The 24,718-nt window shown below is 37.7% G+C and overlaps 2 protein-coding genes across 4 annotated transcripts; both read right to left on the reverse strand.

The window, feature by feature from the left end:
• Nucleotides 1-1,003: 1,003 nt before the first annotated feature.
• gucy2d (guanylate cyclase 2D, retinal) lies at nt 1,004-14,696 on the reverse strand. Of its 3 annotated transcripts, none has more exons than XM_060863378.1 (20): nt 14,460-14,696; nt 12,488-13,308; nt 11,910-12,211; nt 10,778-11,153; nt 10,481-10,562; nt 10,176-10,284; nt 9,947-10,066; nt 9,763-9,846; nt 9,432-9,608; nt 8,279-8,435; nt 7,788-7,937; nt 7,466-7,614; nt 7,205-7,368; nt 6,920-7,112; nt 5,547-5,721; nt 4,904-5,002; nt 3,657-3,751; nt 3,073-3,158; nt 2,884-2,992; nt 1,004-1,944 (listed from the first exon to the last, which is right to left on the reverse strand). In XM_060863378.1, the coding sequence occupies exons 2-19, from the start codon at nt 13,296-13,298 to the stop codon at nt 2,908-2,910; spliced, it is 3,414 nt and encodes a 1,137-aa protein (XP_060719361.1). In that variant the 5' UTR covers nt 13,299-13,308; nt 14,460-14,696; the 3' UTR covers nt 1,004-1,944; nt 2,884-2,907. The 3 variants fall into 3 exon arrangements, with proteins under 3 accessions (XP_060719361.1, XP_060719359.1, XP_060719360.1); XM_060863376.1 differs by having other exon boundaries at nt 1,004-1,948; XM_060863377.1 differs by lacking the exon at nt 14,460-14,696 and having other exon boundaries at nt 1,004-1,948; nt 12,488-13,312.
• Nucleotides 14,697-16,863: 2,167 nt separating this feature from the next.
• On the reverse strand, nt 16,864-19,256 carry LOC132841218 (E3 ubiquitin-protein ligase ARIH2-like). Its single transcript, XM_060863495.1, has 3 exons — nt 19,081-19,256; nt 18,136-18,186; nt 16,864-17,610 (listed from the first exon to the last, which is right to left on the reverse strand). The coding sequence occupies exons 2-3, from the start codon at nt 18,160-18,162 to the stop codon at nt 17,167-17,169; spliced, it is 471 nt and encodes a 156-aa protein (XP_060719478.1). The 5' UTR covers nt 18,163-18,186; nt 19,081-19,256; the 3' UTR covers nt 16,864-17,166.
• Nucleotides 19,257-24,718: the final 5,462 nt, after the last annotated feature.

The raw sequence follows: 24,718 nt of genomic DNA on the forward strand, positions 1-24,718 counted from the left end.
TTTCAGATAATGGGCGGGGCTTCTGTGTCCTAGTTCTAGGCAAATGACCGCATGCCGAGGTGGAAACGTCATCGTGGTTGTCGAAAATACAGTTCCAGAATGATGGGATGCAAATTTATAGTTTATTGTATTTTTTTTATTTTTTATACTTTTTTATTTTTTTAATTATAAAAACTTTTACCTAAATAAAGACCATGTAAACAATCAGACGGATTAAATAACCCCATTTCATCCTGGGATTTTATTAGCTTATTAAATAGAATTATTAATATATTGGCTATGTAAATAAACTTGTGACATCATTATAAAGGCAATAAATATCATCAAAAGATGTCTTGGATAAACCTCTTTGCTTTCTGATCGAAAGTTTAGTTTTCCTTTTGTGACTGAACGACAATAAATATATATATATTTTTTATTATAGTTTATAATAAAATATATTGTTATAGAAATCATAAGCACTGTTTAGACCTTTTTTATAATGCCAACTTAAATGATGCAAAAGTTAGCAGTATAGTTAGGGATTACTTCTAAACCTTAAAATAAATATTATAACCATTATTTGGATTATTAAGAAAATGAATAATAAAGAATTAAAAGCTTAAATAAAGGGGGTCATTTGCCTTGGGGGCACCAGCTTGGTGGATGGTATAAAGTTAGCTAAACATACAACCTAATTAACGTACATTTTAAATATTTAGCATTAAAACAACACGGTAGATTCACGTCTCCCTCTATACAGTACAAACCCTGATTATGAAGCAATACATTTTAAATAGGCTTATATAATTAGTAATTGGGGGGTGTATGAGGGGGATTGTTCAGTGATAATGATGCATCTAAAAACAATTACATTAAAATAAGTATATATATATGAGAAAGCATTCTTTCCTGCTAAAATCAATTTTATTTACACAACCATTTCTCAGATTTTCAATTTAAGAGTACCTACAGTATACATTAACATAACTCTTTAGTAAAAAAAAAAAAAAACATGGCCTACTTCAGAACTGAAGGAACAGTAAAGTTCAGTGCACAGAGACATGTCAGCTGATTCTGGAGTCCAGTAGAACTGCAGTTGACACGATAGCAAGGTCCAAGTACGCGTTTGCAAATTTTCCCCAGTTCCATATATCAGATTTTCGTGTTGTGCTTCATTATGGAGTGGATGTACAGTACATTCAGTCTTGGTTATGATAATAAAATGGGATTATACGTCACAATTCATGTACTCAATGCTGGGTGATAAAAATGTCAGCAAGTGTGTGTGATAAGATTTTCTGTGAGGCTCAACAACTTCTTCGTCTTAACTTTGGGGTGAAGAAAGAAGTACAAAAGATCTCTGGAGTTTGAACAGAAAACCTAGAAGTGTGAAGTGTCAAAGGATTTGAGAGAATTTTGTCCTGTTCGCTCGGCTGTTTGACAAAACTTTTTATCCAAATTCGATCTCGGCCAACCGTAACTCTCGATATGTGTCATTACACAGGAATCTCTCCATAATAAACACAGTGTACTTTGTAGAAATCCAGAATGAAAAAATTAAAGTTCCTTTGGCTTCACCTTAACCATTTATGCTACTCTATCTTTTAAGATTTAGTGCAAATAATTAAAAAAAACAAAAAAAAACTATATTTTGCTTACAAGGGTAAATTTGATTGAAGCACTGACTACAAACAAAGTACATTTAATGTATTGGCTAAGTACTGGTTTTAATGTGTAGTAGAATGGCAATGGTTCATATTGAGAGGCTGAGGGGGTTTGACATCATTGGAAAAAATAAATCCAGCCCCTTATATGTGTTTTGGGAGCATCAGATAAGAGTATTGGGGTAAGTGAATAATCCCCAGGGCATCTTCTTTTGTCCCACCCCATGCTGAATTATGCCTGAATCTGTTGCTGAATGCCAGAGGTCCGGTCACAGCTGGTGGAGGAAGATCAGCATCACTGCCTGCATGGCAACAAAGGAACAAGAGTGCAGATGAACATTCATATACCGGTTATAGTGTTTTATAAATCATCTTATATCGTATGTCTTTTGTTGGGTGAGTTGCATTTTCCATATATTTGCACTGACTAAACTACACCAATCCTTCTTGCATGAATATTATTGTGTACTGTAATAAGGCACATGCTGAGAAAAGACAGTTTTCACTCAGAGCATCACAGTTTCCTTTTTGTCTTGTCCTCATTTCCAAAATAAACAGCTTTTTCGAAATGTGAGTCGGATCCCAGAACCTAGAAAAGCTGTCTCAATCACAAATCACACATCACTAATCTACTGTAAGTCGTCTTCTGCTTCAATCCAATTATTAAAAATCTTTTAAGCTATGTTAGCCTTTGTATGTGATATTAAACGAACCTGTATTTGATATTAAATTAAAGTGGTGCAAAATGTATAAGCTAATTGTTAAATAATGTATTATTTTAAATCATAACGATTATTTCAGGTGTAATTTTTATTTACTAACACAACTGATCTGGGTGACCACAAGTCTACGCCTTCACAATAATTCAGTAGTTAATTCGATACTAATCAGACATATAAACCATTATATAATATATATTACATATACCATTTTTCAGCATACAATTTTCAGAAAGTCAGTAAATATTATTTTGACCCAACATTTTGAGTCATTAGAAGAGATCAGAAATGCAGACAGTGCAACAAAAGCACTTGTGTGAGCCTGTTGTAATCCGACAGGGGGCGCTGCAGAACAGGAGTTCAATGGATACATGTGCTCTCAAATGACTTTTTTTAATAATGTTAAACTTCCCTCTATTTCTTATTTACACTCTTGCTAGAATTTATTATTATTGTTATTATTATTATTATTATTATTATTATTATTATTATTATTATTATCAAATAAAGTAATTTACTTGCATATTCCTTAAGGTCCTTCTTTAACCCATCATCTTTTGCCGGTCCAGGAAGCGCTGCCTTCTGTCTGTAGGAATCTCCTCCAAGCTGATGCCATGGTTACTCGCCCTGTATAACACAGACTTATATTACTCTAACAGGAACTATAATTGATAAAGGTGTCGTTTGATAAGAGATGTGACCCTCACCCAGGTGTGAGATCTGGTGGTATAGGCAGGGGCTTGGTGAATCCGTCCCTCCCTACTAACCAAAATGTCTCCTCGACTCCTTTACCCTTATCACAAGAGATAATGTGTTATATTAGATGTAATGAAAGAAGTGCGTTGTTCACAGATGACCCACAAAACATACTTTTTATCCGTTTACAGCTGCATTTAAACGTCAATGTAGCAGTTATAAGTTTACATTATAGCATCAACTGCTGACACTGGCGAGTCTTTCCATAAATGTTACACAAAATTTTACTATATAAAGAATCTTGTGTTTTTTCCTGTTAAATAGCACACTTTAAAATCCATTTGTTGGAAGTCTTTAAGAGGTCCCACTTGTTACTATAAAAACAATAATGCATTACAAAGAGTGTATTTAATATGAACCTTTTGAAAATATTGAACACCTTCTGACCAATCAGATTAGAGAGTTCAGCAGCACTGTGATATAATATACTGCAAGTTATCTGTATACAAAATTAGGTTTTTTGGTATATAATGATATGTTAAATAGTATATGAGTTACAGGATATGATGTGTGAATGAGTGGTTGTAGGTTTTACCTTAAGTTCCGTTTTGCCCCTCGAATTTATCTGGTATCCGAGCTTGAGCTCTCTGAGGATGTCAACTGTGCTCTGGTTGACATGTATTCTGTAAGCTGCAGGATTTAACATTCAACAAGATTTATAAAGGCCTCAGATTAGAAGTCAGCAGTGTCTTAACATGTAACGTGGTCTGTCACATTCATGTATCTAAGTGCTGTGTCAGTAAACAGGGACCACTCATTCCTTCCTTTTGTTAATTTTCCTTGCAACCATATTTTGTTAAGACTCAAATACGAAGGTGTGATTAAAGAAATAATAAGCGACTTCTCTGTCATGTTCCTGTCACCTGCCGATTCCCATGATCCTCAGCTAATCCTTTACGTCAGATGACAATCAAAACCTGCTTACAATCACACACATTTCTTAAAAAACCTTGAATTTCCTTTCCACCTTTTCTGCACCAGCATTTTGGTTGGGACTCTAAACCATTTGCTTTGTTTACAACTTATCGACCTTGCTTGTCCTAGTTCATGCATGATCACTGATTGCCTGCTGTGTTTGTCATTTTAAGAAATGCCTGTCTTCTTTGTTTGGGTTTACTTTAGTAATTCTTAATGAAAGTGGAAGCAGAATTTGTCTGACTGTAATTGTCACGACTATCGAATGTGTGAGCGTGCAGACGTCACCTACAAGTTAATTAAGAGACCTATAATTCTGTATATAATGTTTATATATATAAACCTAAAAAGTAAAAAGATTGACATCAAAAATGGTTAAAAATTAGTATATTGAACAATTTTGAAAAAAACAACATATAATGTGGCCATGATAATAACCTTAATTTGTGAGTGCAAGACAAAAAGAACAGTGTGAGTGTGTGTGTGTGTGTGTGTGTGTGTGTGTGTCTTTGCTCCAAGGCCTGACAGGTTCAGGAAGAGAAAGAATAGAGAACATGTTGTGTGAGGACACTACTTTACTTTTCTACTAAAGCAGAATTTTCTTTCTAATTCGGCTGATAGCCTTAAAAGCTTACAATGTGCTCTACAGCTTAAGCTCACTAAGCCTGTCACAAAACACCCCCACACACACACACCCAACACACACAAGCACTTCAGTCTGTAGACATTTACACACAAGAAAGTGCAGTCAAATGGTCCTTAGTTTAAATATATTCCATTGCAGTTTTTTTTTTTACTGGAGTCACAACAAATCACCACACACACCGTTTACAACGAGTTTGATGTCGTATAGCTTAGAGTACTCACGCAACCCTGTGGATTCCATTCGAGACGCTGTGTTGACTGTATCACCGAACAGACAATATCTAGGCATTGTCAGCCCCACTACTCCGGCTACTACTGGACCTATAGCACACATAACAATCCACAAAAAATAAAAAAATCGACACCGTCAGCAATAATACAAGCTGTAAAAAATCTTATTAACAATATTTACAGCCAGTTTTAAGTGATTCACTTGAGAACAGGCGACTTTGCTTTAATGGCATTGCAGTAATAGACTCAGGGATGGGGAGCTGGTGCCTAATAGGATGAGGAATCTAATTGGATATCACCCAGAAATGGCGACTCACTCCAAATGCCTATCCATCAAAGGATGCAGAGTTTTGAGAGGTTTTTTTTAAGTTCTTAGTTTTGTAAAGGTTTAATGATAGGATACACTGCCAGCACAAACTTCTGACAGCAACATCCAATATCCTAAAATGGATATATACTTAACTCCTAAAATGTCTCGAATGCATTTCAAGTCCAGTATTTAATCCCTTAAATTCCCAAGAGACATTGGTTGTCTTACATCATGTTTTGAATTTTTTATGAATGGAATTGTTTGCATGAAGTAGCAAACGCTTTACGTCTCTTGGTTTGTGTATGAAAAAAAAAAGTGGCTAACCAGAGTGGAGACCAATGCGAATTTTGACTTTGACGCTAGGCATGTGTCTCATTTTGAATGTGCCAATGCAGGACAGGATGTCTAGGGACATGCTGGCCATCTCGGCTGCGTGCCGGTTGCCGTTGCGGGTGGGAACCCCTGATGCCACCATGTACGCGTCACCGATGGTCTCGACCTGTCAATTCAAAAAGCATTTAGTGATGATGAACACGACGCTACTCTCAAACACACAGATACATTTAATTATGCATATTGTCGCTGTCGGGCGGAAACCTCGTATGTCCAAATTTGGTCAATTTCATATTTTTTCACATATCGATGCTATTGGTCAGTCCCCATGTGGGTCTGTTATTTTTACAAGTTATTAACCAATTTAAAGTCTTGAAAATAGCTTGAGCGCAAATCTCATAACTCCATTGGACACTTCAACTGTCCACCTCTTCCTCACTCCGCGGGAGAGCTTTGCGGCATATTTCCCCTCAAGAAGAGTCGCAACGAATCAACACGTCTTCTGAGGTAAATGTCTTCAAAACACTGGGCTCAAAGAAAAAAAATCTTGACCCCCACTAGTTCTGGTGCTCGTCTGAGGACAGGAATTTAGCGCAAGACAATCCACTGCAACGCGGACTAAACCCTGTGCACTGCAGATAAGGTACGCGTTTTTTTAATTTCCTGAAAAATAACGGTTTTGGAGATACAAGGATTCCGTCTGACAGCGACGATATATGTTATGCATTTTTCGGCTACACAGTTCCAACATACGTCTAATCCCACCCCTTCTGACCCTTTAGCAAGTTTATAAAGTGTCTTCCAAAACCTGCTTTGTAGATATACAGTATATTCTATATTATATGATGTATTTCTTTCATGTCACATTTTCAAATGTCAAAAGCCAACAAAAAAGACTTACACATTTAATTTTTACAAAAATATAAATAAGTCCAGTGAGTACGCATACTGTAAATCAGAGATAGGGGACTTGAGTCATATGACTTGACTCGAGTCAGACTTAAGTCGCATATTTGAGATTCGAGACTTGCTTGACAAATATTAAAAAAGACTCGACTTGACTTTGACTTGACATTCATGACTTGAGACTTGACTCGGACTCGAGTTAAATGACTCAGAGATGGGGGACTCGACTTGACTCGAGCCAGACTTAAGTCGCAAATTTGAGACTTGAGACTTGCTTGACAAATATTAAAAAAAGACTCGACTTGACTTTGACTTGACATTCGTGACTTGAGACACTTGTGACTTGCACATGTGTGACTTACTCCCACCTCTGCTGTAAATATATCCGATATTATACGCCTAAGTTTATTTAATGAGTTATAAGAATAAAAATCAGGTCTTGGTTTAATTAACAATACCTTGTAGACATCGTGCATGCCAATGATAGAGTCAAAAAGGGTATAGAGGTCATTTAGAAGGTCCACCACTTCGATGGGTTCACTCAGGGCTGAGATGGTGGTGAACCCAACAATGTCGCTGAAGTACAACGTTGCCTCTGAAAAATGCTCTGGTGTCACTGGCTTCCCTTTCTTCAGAGCCAGAGCAACAGATCTGTTTGCAGTCAGAGAGAAATAAAATTAATTTACAGTGAAAGGGTCCAGTGTAGGTGGGTTCTTGTTTATCTATGTGTGAAAGTGACTGACTTGGGCAGCATCTGGGCCACAAGTGCATCTGTCTTCTGTCTCTCAACTTCCAGTTCCTCTGTTCTTTCACGGATCAAGTCTTCCAGATTGGTGGAGTATTGCTCCAGCATGCGCAGCATAGAGTCAATGATGTTGGTCTTTCTTCCTTTACTGATAGTCTTAAACTGTGGCAGTAGAAAAAATCACGTTAACCTGTCTGAAAATATAGTTTCTATACTGTAATATACGCTCGTCTCTGCAAACGTTTGTTTGTAATTGCACCTGTTTGAAGATCTCCTCGAACGAGGGTCTCAGCTCTGGATCTTCACTCCAGGCCTGCTTCATGATCTGAATGACCTCCAGCGGAGCCTCGTCCACTGATACAGAGGGTCGGCAAAGAGGAGGAGGACTGCGTACCATATCTATGATCTCTGCACACACGATAACCATATTTGCATTTTACATTTCAGACGCTACTGTGGAACGTCCCACATGCATACCATGAAGATATTTTGGTACAAGATACATTGTTAGAACTGCTATACAACATAAAATGAAACAATCTATAATATTTTAGTGAATGTAAAAATTGCATGCGTGCAACCTTTCGCAGGCATGTCCAGCATGCAGAAAGGGGCAGAGCGTGAGATGACCTCTTGCATGATAATGGCAAAGCTGTAGACGTCGCCCTTGTATGTGCCCTTATTCTTCAGGTTCATGTTTCTTAAGAGCTCTGGGGCTGTCCACAACTGATCTGCAGATAAATAAAGTGCAACATCTGACTTGTGAATACATTTTGCAAAGTCATTCTGCATGTTTATTCCATCACTTCTTATCCATCATCACTTATCATTACAGCATAAATCTCCATCTAATTTCCTTGATTAACATGTTGAGTAAGTTATGGTGCAGATCATACTTCTCATTAATATGGATCACGAATCACAATCGATGTTCCGAACTCATAATAAGAATATGCAACTTGTAAAGTTTACATGACTTTAGTCAAGATTTTTTTTTAAATTTTCATTTCAAAAGGTGTGAATAGCATGAGGTCAACACTTTCCGGCATGTATCCACGCATCCAATTCTTACCCTCTGGCTTGCTGTCATCCTGGGAGATGTTTAGGGAGCTCATGATTTTGTTTAAACCATAATCTGTCACCTTTAGAACAAACCGGCCATCCACCACACAGTTCCGAGATTTTAGACGCCCATGAATGATACCCCTATTATGCAGATGCTTCAGTCCCTGAAAGACAATGAGGGATAAAAGACCAAGGACAAAACAGAGATAAGTGTTAAAAATGATAATAAGAGACGTTTTTTTGTTGGACTATCCTCTCGAACAGCCGACTGACGAATTGACTCCGCATTTACTATGGATTTCTCGCAGTGATGATACTGCTACTATTAAGGTATCATTTTGTTTGAACTGCCCTGAAAGGCAAACACAAATGCCATCTTCTACAGGAAAAAACTGCTAATATGAAAGAGTCGTTCTACTAATAGACGAAGTTCACTAAGTCGATTCGTTCGAGTACGAAACATCACTATGTTAAAATACACAATTTAAAACACAAAAGCTTAGTACATGTATGAATATCAAGTTTATGCACTTATAATTAACAGTAAGTGTCTTATACGAAGTGACGTGAAAGGTAACTACTTTACGGCACTACAGAAGCTAAATTGCTGTGTGCTAGCTAGTCTTGCTAACTTACCTCAGTAGGTGACAAAAACTTACCTCAGTAGGTGACAAAAGTTTACCTCAGTAGGTGACAAAAATTTACCTCAGTGGGTGACAAAAATTTACCTCAGTAGGTGACAAAAATTTACCTCAGTAGGTGACAAAAACTTACCTCAGTAGGTGACAAAAATTTACCTCAGTAGGTGACAAAAATTTACCTCAGTAGGTGACAAAAATTTACCTCAGTAGGTGACAAAAACTTATCTCAGTAGGTGACAAAAACTTACCTCACTAGGTGAGATATATATTTCTTAAACAAAATCATTTTAGTGAATTACTAAAATTACTTTGAAACCAAATTAACTATATATCTATTTTTAGTTGACAGCAATTTTTTTAAATGGATGAAACCGAGAGAGAGAGAGAGAGAGAGAGAGAGAGAGAGAGAGAGAGAGAGAGAGAGACTGCCTTGCACCAAATAACAGTGACATTTTATGATACATCTTGAGTAATAGTGATAAATTTTTTATGATATATCTCTATGTGTGTCTGTCTTACCCTGACCAGGTCCATAAGCAAGGAGGATTTGAACATCCAGTCAAGTCTCATTTCTTCGTTGCTAAGTAGGTCCTCCAGGCTTCCTCTTGTGCAGTGTTCAGTCACAATGCCAAATATCCCAGAGTCCAGAAACAGGCCCAGGAACGGGTTTAAGTTCTCCTGACGCATATCCCTTAGCTGCTGATGCAGAGAGAGATATGTAAGCCTTCTACAATTATCACTCATTCTCTCACCACTTGCTTTTCCCATCCATTAAGCCTCTCTTTGACTTCACGTATCACTGCTGTCAGTTGTCAGCAATGTTCTTTGTAGCTTGTTCTTTATCCCTTACCTTAATGAAGATAGCTTGTGTGGTCTCACTGATCTCTGTGACATTTTCTCCATTTTGGCATTTTTTCAACCATACCCAGTCACCCTGTCAACACACAACATACAAACAACACACAGACTTAACACCATAGACAACACACACTTTAATTAAAAAAGTTATTAAAACTCGATTCACTTTTACACACCTCAAACACAGCCACATTGGAGATTTCAGGAGTTGATGTGAAATAGCTTCGTCCTGAGACAGAGTGACGAGCCGTTTTCTCATCTAACTGAGACTTCATCATACTGTCTTCATTAAGCTTCTTTAGACGGATAAAAAAAAGTTCATCAGAGATATATATTTCTGACTGATAGACAAGTTTATTATTAGAAATTATTATTATTTATTTATTTATTATTATTATTATTGACCCTCTTGCTCAGTTGTGTGTTTATAAAGACCAGGTCATCCAGTGTGAGCACTATCTTAGTGGGGGCTGAAATACCTCCCCCTCCCAACACACCCAGTTGTCCAGTTATCCTACATAGACCGAAAAAACAAAAAAAAACACAAACGTGTATAAAGCAAAATATATAACTATAAAAAAATATTTGAAACTCAGGATGCACATGTAACATGAAAACAAAGTGTTTTTCAGAGTGCATGGGCAATATCTGCCCTGTCAGTAGTAGAATCCAAATAGAACTGAAAAAGTAACCACAGAAAAGGCTCTTACTTCATGTGGTAGAGGAAAATACTTGCAGTAATTAAAGCACAGAAAAGGAGGCAAAGGAAAAAGAAGGTCACGCCATCCATTCCTGTCCAAAAAAGGAAGGAGCAAGTAAAGCTTTGAAATTGCTGCAACAAATAAATATAATAAAGAAGTAACTAAAATAAGAATAAGACAATGAAGGTAATAAAAATGATGCCATATTTGTTAAATCTTTAAAATGTTTTTAGCTCTTGTTTTTATATCGCAAACATTTTTAACATGAAAAAATACAAAGGAATAGGCCAGTGTGGCCTGTTTTACCACCGCTGCAGGCCACGTAGCTGCTGAACCAGCAGTTAGGGTCAGTGCTGGGGGAGGCACCTGCAAAGTGGATGGATTTCCCCATGTATTTGAGTGCACCAAATTTCCCGTATGTGTGTGGTGCCTCCAGGACGTGTGTCCGATGGAGGGTGGCACCGGTGCCATCTGTGTCCAACACCACATAGCGTGCTTGCATGCCCTCGCCATTGCTGCCTGCCGAAATGGGTTGATTGAAGCCTGTGAACTCAAAACCTCCTTTGTTCTGAGCCAGAGCCTCACCTGTCACCCGACGGCCTCCTCCTGCCAACCTACTCTTTTCATTTGCCATGGCTATGTAGTACAGCATGTTGTAGATGGTGCCAAAGAATGGAGAGACCTTGAAAGGAAAGAGGAAAACTCTTATGCTACATCAAAACATTTAATCAGTTATATGGATTTTTGAACATTCAGATTAGATTAGATTAGATTAGATTAGATTAGATTAGATTAGATTAGATTAGATTAGATTCAACTTTATTGTCATTGTGCAAGGGACATGTACAGAGCCAATTTAAAACAGTTCGGCTCAAGCCCAGCCACTTTTAGGGTCATGATTGAGGACAATGTCCAGTCCAGAGACAAGCTGTTTCGTGTTGAGGTTTTGTTCAAACCGACCGTTGAAAGTATCCTCTCTAATGAATGTTTTTTTTCATTGGTTGTTGCATTAAATCTTACCCAGATAGTGCTATTTTCTGATTTGCTATTGTGTAGCCTCTTTTTTTTGATTGGCTGATAAGTGTCAGGCTCGACTAAGAACTGAGACGCGCTTGATTCCTGCCCGGTTCCATAGAGACAGCGGTGCGGCATATTAAATATATGATAAATAGTCAAAAAATATTTTTCTGCATGAGAAATACGATGTGTGGCGAGAGAGCGTGATAAAAGACCAAAATGCGTGACTGTCACTCTCAATGCATGACACTTGCCAGCCCTGTATGTTGGAATATGTTGGAAGTATTGAAAAATGAGAGCTGCAATGAATTTAGATTTAATTGACTAGAGTCAATTTGGAACCATAAAAATTTTTTCTGTCTCTCTGAGAGAACCCTTAAAGGGTTTGTAAAACCCTTAAACCCCACCCCCCAAATCTCACTTGTTCAGGCTCAGCACTGCTGCGGATCTCATAGCTGTCCTGAGCTTCTTTGAAGGCTTCATAGAAGTTCTGCTCTCCTTGGTCCATGGTGATGGTGAGGACTCCATCGTATGCCCGTCGCAGTTGGGTATTATTAGCCAGTACCGAATAGGTCACATTTTTATATGGAAGCGCATAGAGTAGGGTGTCATATGGGATGAATATGTAACCACGATCAATCATGCGCATATGCATTGCCATAGTCAGCAACTTGTATTGAGCCTCTCCACCCATAAGAACAGAGTGCATGCACATGATGATCACTGCAAACAAACAATGCATTGTTTAATATGAATAGAGATATTATTTGGGGAATTAGAATCAAAACAACTGATGGATCCTCTGCAGCTTTTTTTACTTCTTTATTATGATAATTCAAGACCTAATTTTCATTTGCTGTGTAGATTTATACTGGGTTGCAGTGCCAAATCAGACACATTCGATTATCTGAAGTAAGTTAAAGGAGATAAAAATCCCAGGAATATCACAAATGTGTATCAATACAAATTGTTATATGTGTTTCTCTGTTACAAACACACCTCTCACACGATCTGCCTCTCTGATTTTCTCTAGAGCTTTCCGGGGTGCATCTTCATCCATCTCCATGGTAACAACAGTACTGATGGGTAGGCCAAGGGTTCGCAGTGATGCAGCAAGTTCTTGTCCAGTTGCCTCCCATATGTCATTTTCCTCTGACAGAATGGCTACATGTGCCCAGTGAAAGAATCGAAGCACAGCAAACAGCACCCGAGACGAAAGTGGCAGAGGTCGAAGGAATGTAGGGTATGTCCCATCGTCCATGTTGGCTTTCAGACATGCCCAAGACAGGATGCCTGCATTCCAGTTCTTGGCCAGTAGAGCAGCGGAGGTGCAGTAGCCCGGGTTGGCTGGCCCAAGAAAAACAGAGCCATACCCTTCCAACTCAATGAATCGGGCCAAAGCCCTGGAAGTCTGGCAGTCCTCATTGATCATGGTGTAATCATACCAGTATCCTTTACTGAGGTAGGGGTCTTTATTGATGCGCGTCATAGCTAATCTAGCCGCCACATCAGGCAGGGCTTTAGAGTACATGGGGTCACATGTCCAAGGTCCCACCAGTGCAATCTTGAAAGTGACACCCCAAGCCTCACAGGGAAAATAACAGACTATGAGCAGAGGCAGAAGAAACCAATTCCCCCGCCACCAATGCCTATGCATTGTGTATAATAAACAGTTTGTAGATAGGGGCTCATGTGTACTAGTGAGTTGGTCCTCTATGTCATGTTTTCTCCTCCATTCTCTGTAAGGTTTTGCATGCCATCGTGGATGGTGAGACTGCCAGAGGAAGTTAGGGTCTCTATGGACAGTCATTTTGTTTTTCCTGTAATGATTCAGGGAAAACAGAGAGGTGTTTTTAGGGGACCTGACGTACAGTATGTGTTATATCATAACAGCGATGTCAGGCAAAGGAAAGGAAAAAAGTAAGAGACATGTAGATAAATTACAAACATTTACATTATCCTGCCACTTACAGAATTCAATTACAAAAATCATGCTAAATATATAGTCTGTATGGTCTGTTTGGTTGGAGATTCTCAAGATTAATCAGGTTAGTCAATGTACAGTACAGTGCCTCTGTGGCAGGTTATGTACTTATTTACCCCTGTGTGTCTGGCAAGCTAATTATCAGGACTGGGAATTATTAGCCCTGGGTCAATGAATGGAGGAATAAAATCTTTAATCTCTTGGCTCTTTATTATTAACTGACTTTCTCTGGTTCTTCCTTTCTTCCTTTGTCATGCCTTGGTTCATGCCTTGATTCTTGGTGTTCTTGGTGTCTGTCCAAATCTTAATACATAGGTTTAATGGCGTCACTGGTTATGCTATTCAAGTTGATGAAAATTGAAACTGAACTAAGATCTCACTGTGTGATTGGCATAGGCATTTTATGGAACTACTAGTTCTATTATGCACGTTATGAGTACCATGGACATGATAAATGATGAATCAGATCTTTCAATTTATATATTTCTTCTTTTTAAAGCATGTTAATTGTCTGCTTGTTTTAATTACAAAAAATCATCTTTGATTAGCAAGGCTGGAAATGAGTACAATGTGCAAGCCAAATCTGACTAGCAGCATACAATAGAAATTAGGTTTGACTTTAAAAACTTAATGATTCAACATTTGAGATGACAGCTAACGCTTGCTAACAGAAGTAATTACATAATATCATTAATGCCTATCATAGATAAAAACATCAAACCACAAGAATGAGCATCTTGGTGGAAATATTAACACAAGATTAATACCATTTTAATACAATTTTGATGTGAAACGCTTCACCCAATTAGCAATATACCCGAATAGAGTTAGCCGAAAATGCTAGTTGCAAGCTATACAAAATAAGCTGAAGCTGATTAGCAAAAAGTAATGGCAGTAATAGCAGTAACTGTACAGGTGACAGTGATTAAAACTTTAAATTTATCGACATATCATTTCAGAATAGTGAGAAACAAAGAACATGCTTACCTCTAACGATGTGTCTAAAAGAAGGCCTTTTTCAGTGAATCTTCCATCAGAACCGTGGAGCCTTGGGAAAGCCAGAGTTTAAAGAGTCCTCCGTTTTTCCAGTGAAAAAGAAATGCGTATCGCACTGAAAAATCAGATAAGTGAAGGAAGTTTCTTTAAAAATGTTATTCCAAATAAGGTTAGGAAATATATTTCCAAAGAAATGTATATTTCTTCAAAAATATCTGCCAGACAGCAGAATTCCTTTAATTGGTGTCCAAAATTACAGAATTATGGTTCCTTGAAGTTTGAGGCGCCGTGTCGGACTTTGGTCTTTCCCCAAACCGAGATGCCTTTTGCGGAAGAGTAGGTAGAGCAAACGCTACTCTGAGCCCTGGCTCTTAGTAGGAATAGACAGATTTAGAAAAGGAGAGATGACGAGAGAGAGGACAAGTGGAGGACAAAGGAGGGGTGGATGAAAGCTCAGTCCAAGTGGTGACTTTTTGACCTTCTTTAGTGTTTAATCCACATTGCCTTTCTCATAGAATGTGAATGTGAGTGCACTGTCTGTCTGTGACCGTATACTGTATTATACACTTTTGGAATATTTCATAAGACCCATGTATTGCTCAATGGGACAGTTCAAGTTAATGTTAAACTTCTTGATAGTTTGGTTGTTAGGTGGAATTTCTTTCTAGTTTTTTTTAGCACATCTTCAAAAACTTGGTGTCAAAATAATCTGGAAAAAATAGTCTGAACATCAAAAATGTAAAAAAAAAAAAAAAAAATTAAGATTTGAGAACATTATGGAATCCATATTCCAATCGGTTCTAATGGGGTGGAGCTTCATATTTTTAGAAACAGTTGTAACTCATGTATGTAAAGCTTGAGATGTGTTTATCAGTAGCGGGCATTAAAGTATATAGTGTATGATAAGTATATATATGTATGTGTAAGTATATAGTGTATAAAGTGTATGAGTGACTGATGAAACACATACTTTGAAGTATATCTATAGCTTGTTGGTAAGATAATCCAAATAAACATCATCTTTGTAGCTCTTATGTAGATGTCTGTAAAATATGCCATTGCAAACATAAAATTCTCATTATCAGCTCCTGTTTGGGAGACAGTCATAAAGCCCTCTATCCCAGTCATTTGTGACTATGAATCAGCTTTATTCTCAGCATTCTCTAAGCTAGTGGACTTTTTCTCCGACTAATATGCCACTTTCTGTGAAAACACATCTCTGTAGACTGCCTTAACCCATGCACATGATGGACCTGATCTAGTGGGTTCAAACAGAACTTTTTTCTTAATCCCAGTTCATATTCCATAGTCATAGTCCAGGGTTATACTCATAACTTTTGATTGAATCTTTTTCAGCAAATAATTTAATATTTTTAGGTTTGTGGACTAACAAATTTGCCTTCTTTATAAACGTTTATATATAATCAAGAAATCTCAGAAATCTCAATGATTAGCTCATAAACATTTCAATGGAAGCCTGTTGTTTGAATCAGCATTCAGGGCAGAGACACTGGACTAGGTGTGACATGAGTAATGTACAGACGAAAAGAGGGATGGAAGAGGGGATAAAGGTTAAAGAATTTTTTTAATGGAAGAATCATAAGCCAAATACAACTCTGGAAATCTCCCTTTATCTCATTTCTTTCTCGCTGGCTGTTGATCTGGGTGTATGAGTGCCCCGCTGTCTCAGGACTGATATGGTCCAGTTCATCTAATAGGATTAGACAGCTTGGGATGTGCTATGCTAATCTTCAACCCGCAAGCCTCTTACAAGCCATCAGCAGAAAGAAAGAGAGAAGGAAAGGCAAAAACAATTAGTCACCCTGACTCTGAATTTAGACACACTGTAAAAGAGAGAGAGAGAGAGAGAGAGAGAGAGAGAGAGAGAGAGAGAGAGAGAGAGAGAGAGAGAGAGAATGCACAAAAATTCTAGTAGACCTTTTTTTTTTTAATTTTTGTATAAATATTTTTAAAATAAATATATAAATAAATAAATGAATCTATATTTGTGATGTTTTCACATGGTAAAATAACATTAACTAACAAGTAACAGTTTATTACATCCTTCAGCTTTTCTGACGAGAAGAAAGACGTATTGTGTGTTTGATTTTTGATCACTGAAACGATTTACTATTCGAATTCATTTCAATATTAAAAAAAACCCTTGTTGCAGAGTTAACAGTGTTTTATTACATAAATCATTGAAGCAAACAAATTCAATTGCAAATTGTGAAATATGCAAATGCATTTCACAGTTTTTCTACAAAAAAGCAAATAGTCTAGTGAATAAAATAATAATAAAGCCATTGTAGAAATGCTATAATTAGCATCAATCGCTCTTCTGTCTTCTGAAAAGAGACTTGATATATGAAACATGACAAAAACGAGACCATACTTTAAAACTATAAATTCTCTTTAATGTATAGATTACATTTACATTCATTTTACAGAATTATTCCAAACATTTTTTGTTTGCACAAAGAAAGACAGTGAAATCATTTTGAGATCAAATAGAAGCACAGTATGACCTAAGCTGTGTTGTAAAGGTTCCCAACCTTCATCCAGAAGTCTGACCCACCTGCAGAATTCTAACAACTTACAGTATATGTAAAGCTTATATGTGTCTGTAGATCATTTGTGAAATTTTACTTATGTGTATGGTAGACATTTTGATTTTATCTCCTACAGACTGATTCTACTAACGAAGTGCCATTAGACTCTGACTGTTATCCACTATAGTACATTCTTCATCATCGTGGAAATCGTGTCCAATCGACTCAAAATCAATGCACGTTGGGCGAAGACAACAAAAGCAGAATTCTGTGGAACACTTAGGGCACTCAATTTCGGGGCAGCCTTCTCCGTCATGTGTGAGCAGGGCATTGCAATTTGGACAGGCCCTGAAATAGGGGCATCCCTGTGCTGAACTGTTGGGATCACTGATCCGTATGTCAGAGAGCAGAGCAGCCCGGAGAGCACAGTTTGGCTGATTGCAGGCGCTGTATGTTGAAGTTGTCTTCGGCCACTCTCTCTGGCAATCCCAGCAGAAGCGAAAGACGCGACGTTTCACTTTAGAACACAATTGGCACGCAACACACTGTCCATCCGATTTCTTGACAACTTCCTGATGACAAGCTGGACACTGGTAGGGAAGGGAGGGTGTGACGACGATATTAATCAGTGTAAGAGAAAACCTTTCTAATATCATTCAAATTCAAATAAATAAAGTATTTATTATATAATTAATAAATATAATTTTATCTTAATTTTAATATATATAAATAATTCTTATTTTCATAAGATAAGTTTATTTATTCTTCTATGGCAAGATTTTACCCAATATGACAAGCTTTTTACAGCTTTTTTTTTACTTATTACTTTATTTTTATATTTTTATGATTTGTAAAAAATTAATTTAGCCAAAAAAAAAACAACAACAACAACAACATGCATGTTAAATTTTATGAGTCAAAATAGTTGCTCTGTGAGTTTACTAATACTGTATATCTTACTGAGTGGAAAAGCTAAGCACTCATTTCAGCATGTTGCACTAAACTAGTTTAAATCTTATTAGTTTAAATCTATCACTCAGTTCCCTACTAGGTTTAAAAACTGAAAATAACATGCAATAAATGCTTCGATGTTCCACAGGGTGCGCAGAGATCACCTTTGACTTTGTCGTGGAATGGCTCATGACTTCAATCCTTTTTGGCAGCACCTACAGAAAGAGAAAAAGGTGATGTGTGAAAGCGGAATAAAATGGAGGCCACAATTTTATAAGAGCAATAAAAGGAAGAACGGAGATAAAGAACTGACTGGTTATTTGCAGCAAACCCAAAAAGTAATAGCAAAAGTAGCCACATTAATTATTAATAGTACATAGTATATTATGTTTGTTCTTTTGTTTTATCAGCCATTTGGTTAAGAAGTTATTATTAGTTGTGTCAGATTTAAATCTGCTGGAAATTGGTGCCACTTGAGGTTACATGTGTGTTTTATCTTTGTGATGTTATCTACATGAATATCTGACTACAATTATACAAATAGAACCTTTGTTACTGGACTGTTTGCCTGCGGAGAAGCTGCAGTTTTAGTTCTGTTATCATAATGGCTATACAGATTTCTGTAATGCTTTTATACACTATAAAATTCCACAACCTTTATTCTAAATGATGGTCACACTACAACAGTCATTCTATAAAGACAGCCTTATTCCTTTGACTAAAATTGACATGAAATAAATCTCTCAGAACATAGAAACTAAAGAACAAAACTTAGAACCTGACAACAAACTGTTTCCTGTTTGAAAAAGTTCCAATCAAAACATTTCTCAAGTAAAACCTACAAAGTAAAAAATACTCCACTATACAAAGAACTTTTCGCAGGCTACTACTTTTAAATATTCCACCCAAGGTACAATACTGGCTTATAAATAAGTTATAATTATAGCCAACATTCACTTTAACACATAACTAAAGATAGAAAAGGCAAAACAAGCTAGATGCTAGTAAGTATAGCTGATGATGTTTTTATTGGCTTTTACTCTGAAGCTGAAGGAAACTGCTCTGTTAAGAAACACAAAAAAAGCTAAAAGTTTTAATACGTTTCTTACCTTTACTCAGTAATCAACTCAGACACACACTCCTGATGAAGTTGGTCAAAACTGGCAAAGTTTGTTTTACATTTACATTTAATGTCACACACTTCTGCTGAAGTTGGTGAAAACTGGCAAAGTTTGTTTTTAACTCAGAGAAAAATAAGCAGGGGATTTTCCTGCAGAATTCATGCTTTCGCTTTCTCTTGTGTTTGTACCACTGACTAATGTTAACCAACTGTGATGGTTTGCGTAGGCTACACAAACAGAAGGTGTATTATGTTTATTGTATTTTTTAGAATAAAGTCAGTTTTACGTAGATGTGCTTTTTTGTTTCATAATGTACATTCAAACCCCTACTATGTTTGTATATGAGAATGTAAAATGAAATGATTAACCCTCCTGCACACCTCCTATTGTCTTTTCCTGAATCCCTATACAAATTAGGAGCGCAGAGTCAAGTTGACCTTGTCTGTTTTGACTGTTTATAAAAAATGAAGTATATATGACAGCCTTTTAATTTTTCACCTTTTCTGTCTAAATTGTTTCCAACATATTAACATATGTTTTGCAAAAAAAATTAATAAACCTAATTAATATACAAAAATACCTCATTTTTTAGTTAAAAAAAAACAAAAGTTGATGCATTATTACAGGCTGGTATATTTCAAAGCCAGGAGATTGTTTTGAAACCATTTTGACTATTTTTAATGTCAGTAAATAATAAAACCTGTTTTTTTCCCAAGTCAAATTGACTTGAAAAATAGTCTAGTGAATAAAATAATAATAATAATGCCATTGTAGAAATGCTATAATTAGCATCAATCGCTCTTCTGCCTTCTGAAAAGAGACTTGATATATGAAACATGACAAAAACGAGACCATACTTTAAAACTATAAATTCTCTTTAATGTATAGATTACATTTACATTCATTTTACAGAATTATTCCAAACATTTTTTGTTTGCACAAAGAAAGACAGTGAAATCATTTTGAGATCAAATAGAAGCACAGTATGACCTAAGCTGTGTTTTAAAGGTTCCCAACCTTCATCCAGAAGTCTGACCCACCTGCAGAGTTCTAACAACTTATATGTAAAGCTTATATGTGTCTGTAGATCATTTGTGAAATTTTACTTATGTGTATGGTAGACATTTTGATTTTGTCTCCTACAGACTGATTCTACTAACGAAGTGCCATTAGACTCTGACTGTTATCCACTATAGTACATTCTTGAATATCGTTGACCTGCTGTCTAAGCAACTCAAAATGTGGTCGAATGTTCAGTCTAAGCAACTCATAGTCTGTGCGATTGATCAGTCCAAACAACTCATTGTCTATGCGAATGCACCTTGGGCGAAGACAACGAAAGCAGAATCTTGTGAAGCACTTAGGGCAAGTAATTTTGGGGCAGCCTTTTGCGTCATGTGTGAGGAGGGCATTGCATTTTGGACAGGCCCTGAAATAAGGGCATCCTTTTGCTGAACTGATGGGATCACTGATCTGATTGTCAGAGAGCAGAGCAGCCCGGAGAGCACAGTTTGGCTGATTGCAGGCGCTGTATGCTGAAGTTGTCTTCGGCCACTCTCTCTGGCAATCCCAGCAGAAGCGAAAGATGCGACGTTTCTCTTTAGAACACGATTGGCACGCAACACACTGTCCATTCGATTTCTTGACAACTTCCTGATGACAAGCTGGACACTGGTAGGGAAGGGAGGGTGTGATGACGATATTAATCAGTGTAAGAGAAAACCTTGCTAATATCATTCAAATTCAAATAAATAAAGTATATACAGTATTATATAATTAATCAATATAATAATTTTATCTTAATTTTAATATATATAAACAATTCTTATTTTCATAAGATACAAGAATAAGTTTATTTATTCTTCTATGGCAAGATTTTACCCAATATGACATGATTTTTGCAACTTTTTCTTTTTTTAATTTTTACTTTATTTTTACATTTTTATGATTTGAAAAAATTCAATTAGGCAAACAAAAAAAACAACATGCATGTTCAATTTCCATCCATCCATCCATTTTCAACCGCTTATCCGGGGCCGGGTCGCGGGGGCAGCAGTCTAAGCAGGGACGCCCAGACTTCCTTCTCCCCAGACACTTCCTCCAGCTCTTCCGGGGGAATACCGAGGCGTTCCCAGGCCAGCCGAGAGACATAGTCCCTCCAGCGTGTCCTAGGTCTTCCCCGGGGCCTCCTCCCGGTTGGACATGCCCGGAACACCTCCCCAGGGAGGCGTCCAGGAGGCATCCGAAACAGATGCCCGAGCCACCTTAGCTGACTCCTCTCAGTGGAGGAGCAGCGGCTCTACTCTGAGCTCCTCCCGGGTGACCGAGCTCCTCACCTTGTCTCTAAGGGAGCGCCCAGCCACCTTGCGGAGGAAACTCATTTCGGCCGCCTGTATCCGGGATCTTGTCCTTTCGGTCATGACCCAAAGCTCATGACCATAGGTGAGGGTAGGAACGTAGATCGACTGGTAAATAGAGAGCTTCGCCTTGCGGCTCAGCTCCTTCTTCACCACTGTCGATCTCCCGCCCCATCCTTCCCTCACTCGTGAACAAGACCCCAAGATACTTACTCCTCCACCTGAGGCAGGAGCTCCCCACCCACTGTCGCTGCCCACATACCGCGGGCAACTCCAGAGTAGTAGAGAGTCCAGCCTCTCTCAAGGAGTTGGGTTCCAGAGCCCAAGCTGTGTGTGGAGGCGAGCCCAACTATCTCTAGTCGGTATCTCTCAACCTCCCGCACCAGCTCAGGCTCCTTTCCCCCCAGCGAGGTGACATTCCATGTCCCAGAGCCAGATTCCGTGTCCGGGGATTGGGTCGCCAAGGCCCCCGCCTTCGACTGCCACCCAATCCACATTGCACCAGCCCCTTACGGTCCCTCCTGCAGGTGGTGGGCCCACAGGAGATCGGCCCCACGTCGCTCCTTCGGGCTGAGCCCGGCCGGGCCCCGTGGGGTAAGACCCGGCCAAGGCGCTCGCATGCGAGCCCCAACCCCGGGCCTGGCTCCAGAGTGGGGCCCCGGTTGCGCCATACCGGGCGACGTCACGGACCTTGTTTTTAAACCACTCATAAGGGGTATTTGAACCGCTCTTGGTCTGGCCTGTCACCCAGGACCTGTTTGCCTTGGGAGACCCTACCAGGGGCAGAAAGCCCCAGACAACATAGCTCCTAGGATCATTCAGGCACGCAAACCCCTCCACCACAATAAGGTGGCGGTTCGAGGAGGGGGCATGTTCAATTTTATGAGTCAAAATAGTTGACTCATAGAGTTGACTCATAGAGTTGACTCATAGAATTTACTAATACTGTATATCTTACTGAGTGGAAAAGCTAAGCACTCATTTCAGCTTGTTGCACTAAACTAGCTCTTATTAGTTTAAATCTATCACTCAGTTCCCTAATAGGTTTAAAAACTGAAAATAACATGCAGTAAATGCTTCAATGTTCCACAAGGTGCGCAGAGATCACCTTTGGCTTTGTCGTGGAATGGCTCATGACTTCAATCCTTTTTGGCAGCACCTACAGAAAGAGAAAAAGGTGACCTGTGAAATGGAGGCCACAATCTTATAAGAGCAATAAAAGGAAGAACGGAGATAAAGAACTGACTGGTTATTTGCATCTAACCCAAAAAGAATAGCAAAATTTGCCACATTAATTATTAATAGTACATAGTATATTAATGTTGTTATTTTGTTTTATCAGCCATTTGGTTAAGAAGTTATTATTAGTTGTGTCGGATTAAAATCTGCTGGAAATTGGTGCCACTTGAGGTTACATGTGTGTTTTATCTTTGTGATGTTATCTACATGAATATCTGACTACAATTATACAAATAGAACCTTTGTTACTGGACTGTTTGCCTGCGGAGAAGTTTTAGTTCTGTTATCATAATGGCTATACAGATTTCTGTAATGCTTTTATACACTATAAAATTCCACAACCTTTAGTCTAAATGATGGTCACACTACAACAGGCATTCTATAAAGACAGCCTTATTCCTTTGACTACAAATTGACATGAAATAAATCTCTCAGAACATACAAACTAAAGAACAAAACTTAGAGCCTGACAACAAACTGTTTCCTGTTTGAAAAAGTTCCAACCAAAACATTTATCAAGTAAATCCTACAAAGTAAAAAATACTCCACTATACAAAGAACTTTTCGAGGGCTACTACTTTTAAATATTCCACCCAAGGTACAACACTGGCTTATAAATAAGTTATAATTATAGCCTACATTCACTTTAACACATAACTAAAGATAGAAAAGGCAAAACAAGCTAGATGCTAGTAAGTATAGCTGATGATGTTTTTATTGGCTTTTACTCTGAAGCTGAAGGAAACTGTTCTGTTAAGAAACACAAAAAAGCTAAAAGTTTTAATACGTTTCTTACCTTTACTCAGTAATCAACTCAGACACACACTCCTGATGAAGTTGGTGAAAACTGGCAAAGTTTGTTTTTAACTCAGGGAAAAATAAGCAGGGGATTTCCTGCAGAATTCATGCTTTCGCTTTCTCTTGTGTTTGCGCCACTAACTAACGTTAACAAGCCGTGGTGGTTTACGTAGGCTACACAAACAGAAGGTTTATTACGTGTGACACCTGTTTGTATTTTTAGAATAAAGTCAGTTTTACCTAGATGTGTTTTTTTGTTTCATAATATACATTCAAATCCCTACTATGTTTGTATATGAGAATGTAAAATAATATATATATATATATATATATATATATATATATATATATATATATATATATATATATATATATATATATATTACTGTACAGATTAGCCTATCATATAATTTTATTGTTTTTTTTTGTTTTATATACGGTGAGTCTGAATTATGTAAGGTACTATTGTCGCCCTCTTGTGGCTACAATGGTCTACTGCAATTGTTCGATTCTTCATGAAATCTTAACTAACATATAGCCACTTTTAGGTTCACATTAAATGATGTAACACATAGTAATATCACACATAACAATGACACCTTCACACCTTTAGTGTAATGGGAATGTAATGTACATGTAATGATTTAAGGTACACAGTTTAAACCAATGGATCATTTCTTGGCCATTCTTTGTGTGTCATTTAAAGTATTAATTTACACATGTATAATCCAGGTCATGTATAAGATATATACTAAAAGCACAGAAGATGTAGCAGTTAGGGTACAAAGACTTTACAGGTTATGTTAGTAAGTTGTTTTAGTGTGTAAAAGGCACAGAAAACATTGATCCTCTATGCATCTATATGCATACTGTGTATATGGGAACTATGCATCTATTATATCTAAGGTATTGGGCTACTGACCAGAAGATCATGAGTTCGAATCCCAGCTCCACCACGTTGCCACTGCTGGGCCCCTGAGCAAGGCCCCTTAATCCTCAGTTGTATAAACTGAAATAAATTGTCTGCTAAATGCCAGAAATGTAAACTACAGGATTTCTTGGAAAATATTGTCTAGTAGTTACATATCTAGAGCAAGAATGAAGCTGAAGACAGGTAGGTGGTTCCATGGGGTGATAAAGTGGACGGACTTTCTCTTTTGCCCTCAGGACATCATGTGCAGATGTGTTATGTTCTAGTGCCAAACGAAGATACGAGTGTGTGTGTGTGTGTG

This window comes from Tachysurus vachellii, chromosome 26 (assembly GCF_030014155.1).
Source record: "Tachysurus vachellii isolate PV-2020 chromosome 26, HZAU_Pvac_v1, whole genome shotgun sequence".
NCBI classification, from domain to species: Eukaryota; Metazoa; Chordata; class Actinopteri; order Siluriformes; family Bagridae; genus Tachysurus; species Tachysurus vachellii.